The sequence below is a fragment of the Tachyglossus aculeatus genome, chromosome 8 (assembly GCF_015852505.1).
Source record: "Tachyglossus aculeatus isolate mTacAcu1 chromosome 8, mTacAcu1.pri, whole genome shotgun sequence".
Classification (NCBI taxonomy): Eukaryota; Metazoa; Chordata; class Mammalia; order Monotremata; family Tachyglossidae; genus Tachyglossus; species Tachyglossus aculeatus.
Genome location: NC_052073.1, coordinates 26,075,619 through 26,078,108, shown reverse-complemented (window position 1 = coordinate 26,078,108; position 2,490 = coordinate 26,075,619). Strand labels below are relative to the sequence as shown.

General features: G+C 53.7%; 1 protein-coding gene across 1 annotated transcript; it reads right to left on the bottom strand.

The window, feature by feature from the left end:
- Positions 1-547: 547 nt before the first annotated feature.
- MAFB (MAF bZIP transcription factor B) lies at positions 548-2,251 on the bottom strand. The gene has a single exon (XM_038750623.1). It carries the CDS (start codon positions 2,249-2,251, stop codon positions 1,310-1,312), a length of 942 nt encoding a protein of 313 aa, XP_038606551.1. The 3' UTR covers positions 548-1,309.
- Positions 2,252-2,490: the final 239 nt, after the last annotated feature.

The following is a 2,490-nucleotide window of genomic DNA, read 5'->3' as shown; positions in this document are numbered from 1 at the left end:
AGTTTAGGTTTTTGTCAATGAAATCGAGCCGCTCTCACTTCGTCCCCAACAAACAAAAACCAAAATGAAAACTAAAAAAAAAAAAGGAAAAAGAAAACACGCAACTTAAAAGTGCACCACATATACAAAACTGCTTTCTGAATGCAAATGCAAAATGCCCATAACTTTATTTCTTTACTTTAAAAAAGGAAAACCAATGTATACCAGCCTGCTGAAATGTTTTCTGTGCGGTTTGATGTGGCAGATATTTACAAGCTAACAACCATAACAGAAAAAAAAAATGACTGCACAAGCAGTAAAAGTTTTATAACTGCGATACCTTCTTATCAAATGAAACAAACAAAAAAGCTATGATTGATGATCAACAACATGCTAAAGTTAAACAAGAAAATGGTACAAAATAGAAATTATTACCATACATGTCCAGCATGCAGGATTAATATTTTTAATGCAGATTTTCGTATTTTTCTATATAATCAAGCAGGCAATAAAACTGATGAGATTTTGCATCGAATCCCCCCCACCCCACCCCACCCCCACTCCATCTGAGTCCTTTTGTAACTAGGTCTCTTTAGCAGGCAATATATGAACATTTTACATATACTGTCCCTTCCCTCCCCGTCCCATCATTTTTTTTTGTTTGTTTTCTTTTTGTCATTATTTTCCTCTCCGAGCAGCAGAAAAGTTTTCATGAGATCCCGCCCGGATCGCCTTCCTTTAACTCTCGGTCAGACAGTTTTGTTATAGATGGCCTGTTGAGTGTCCCTTGTTTTAGTCCACGGAGTTCAGAAGGCAAGCGATCTATAAAAACGCTTTACGTGTCCTCCTCTTCCTCTCCGCCTCGGGTCTCATGGGCTGAGACTAACAGCTGAAAAAGTTGCATGTCTGCCGTCTCCCCTCCCCGCTCCCCACCTCCCCCCCTTCCCCATCTCTAAGGGTCCCACTGGGGAAGTTGCAACGGGGCAACGCATTGTCTCTTACTGTTTGTCTTTTTGCTCCACTTGATCCATGATTTTTCCTGCTTTTTTCTTTCACTGTCATTCTCCCACTCTCTCTCTCTCTCTCATTCTCCCACTCTCTCATTCTCCCACTCTGTCTCTGTCTCTCTCATTCTCCCACTCTGTCTCTGAGTCCCCCCACCCCTCTACCCAAACAGGCAGATGGATGGAGATGTCCAAGATGGGAAGGGACGTGGTGTGTGCCGAGTGTGAGCTGGTTGGGGCGGGGGGCTGGGGTGGGGACACACACACAGACACACGGATCTGGGGAGGAGGAGGAGGAGGAGGAGGGGGGGGGGTCGGGTTAGGACTCACATGAAGAACTCGGGAGAAGAGGGGTTGTCGCTGGTCGAGCCGGCCTCCCTGAAGCCGTTGCTGGCGAATTTCTCGCACTTGAGCTTGTAGGCGTCTCTCTCGCGGGCCAAGCGGGACACCTCTTGCTTGAGCTGTTCGACCTGTTGGATCAGCTGGGTTTTCTCGTTCTCCAGGTGGTGCTTCTGCTGGACTCGCTTGTACCGGCAGGACTGGGCATAGCCCCTGTTCTTCAAAGTCCTCCTCTTCTGCTTGAGGCGGATCACCTCGTCCTTGGTGAAGCCGCGCAGATGCCGGTTCAGCTCCCTGACCGACATGGACACCAGCTGGTCATCCGAGAACCGGTCCTCCACGCTGTTGGAGGAGGCCGGATGGGCAGGGTGCCCGCTCTGCAGCGGGTGGGAGGACGAGGACGAGGTAGACGGGGCGGGCGAGGCCTGGTGGTGGGGCGGGGGCGGGGGCCCGCCGCCGGCCAGGTCCTCGTGGGGCACCACCGGGTACTGGTGGTGGTGGTGATGGTTGTGGTGGTGATGCTGTTGGTGGTGATGGTGGTGGGCGCGGAAGCCCTCGAAGCCCTGCAGCTGCGGGGGCACCTGGTGCGAGCCGATCAGGGCCTCGACGGCGTCCTCCGGGGTCAGATTCAGGGCCTCGGGGTTCATGGGCTGGTAGCCATTGGCCATCCAGTACAGGTCCTCCAGGTGGGTCTTCTGCTCCGTGGGGCTGAAGCTGGGTGAGGAGGGCACCGAGCTGCAGGGCGTGCTGATGGGCGTCGAAGACACCGAGCCGGCCGGCTGCAGGCGGGTGCAGTGGCGCCCTGCTCGCTCTGTCCGGCCGAGGGGCTCCTTCTTCACGTCGAACTTCATCAGGTCGAAGTCGTTGACGTACTCCATGGCCAGGGGGCTGGTGGGCAGCTCCGAGGCCATGCTCAGCTCTCCGGCCATCGTGGGGTGGGGGGGAGGGGGGGAGGGGGGCAGGGGAAAGGGGAGGGGGGGTCTGTCCGGGCCTGGCTCACCCCAGTCTCCGACCCCTCGGGGGGACGGGGGCGAGGGGGGTCTCCACTCTCCCAGCCACAAAAATAATAATAATAATAATAAGACAGTCACAGATGCGCCCGGCCAAAACCAAGCGGTTAAAAAAAAAAAAAATCACGGATTGAGGCCGGCCAAAATTCAGAAGCAAA

Bases quoted from the DNA above. Each gene is read 5' to 3' on its own strand.
- MAFB (XM_038750623.1), bottom strand. From the start codon at position 2,251: ATGGCCGGAGAGCTGAGCATGGCCTCGGAGCTGCCCACCAGCCCCCTG.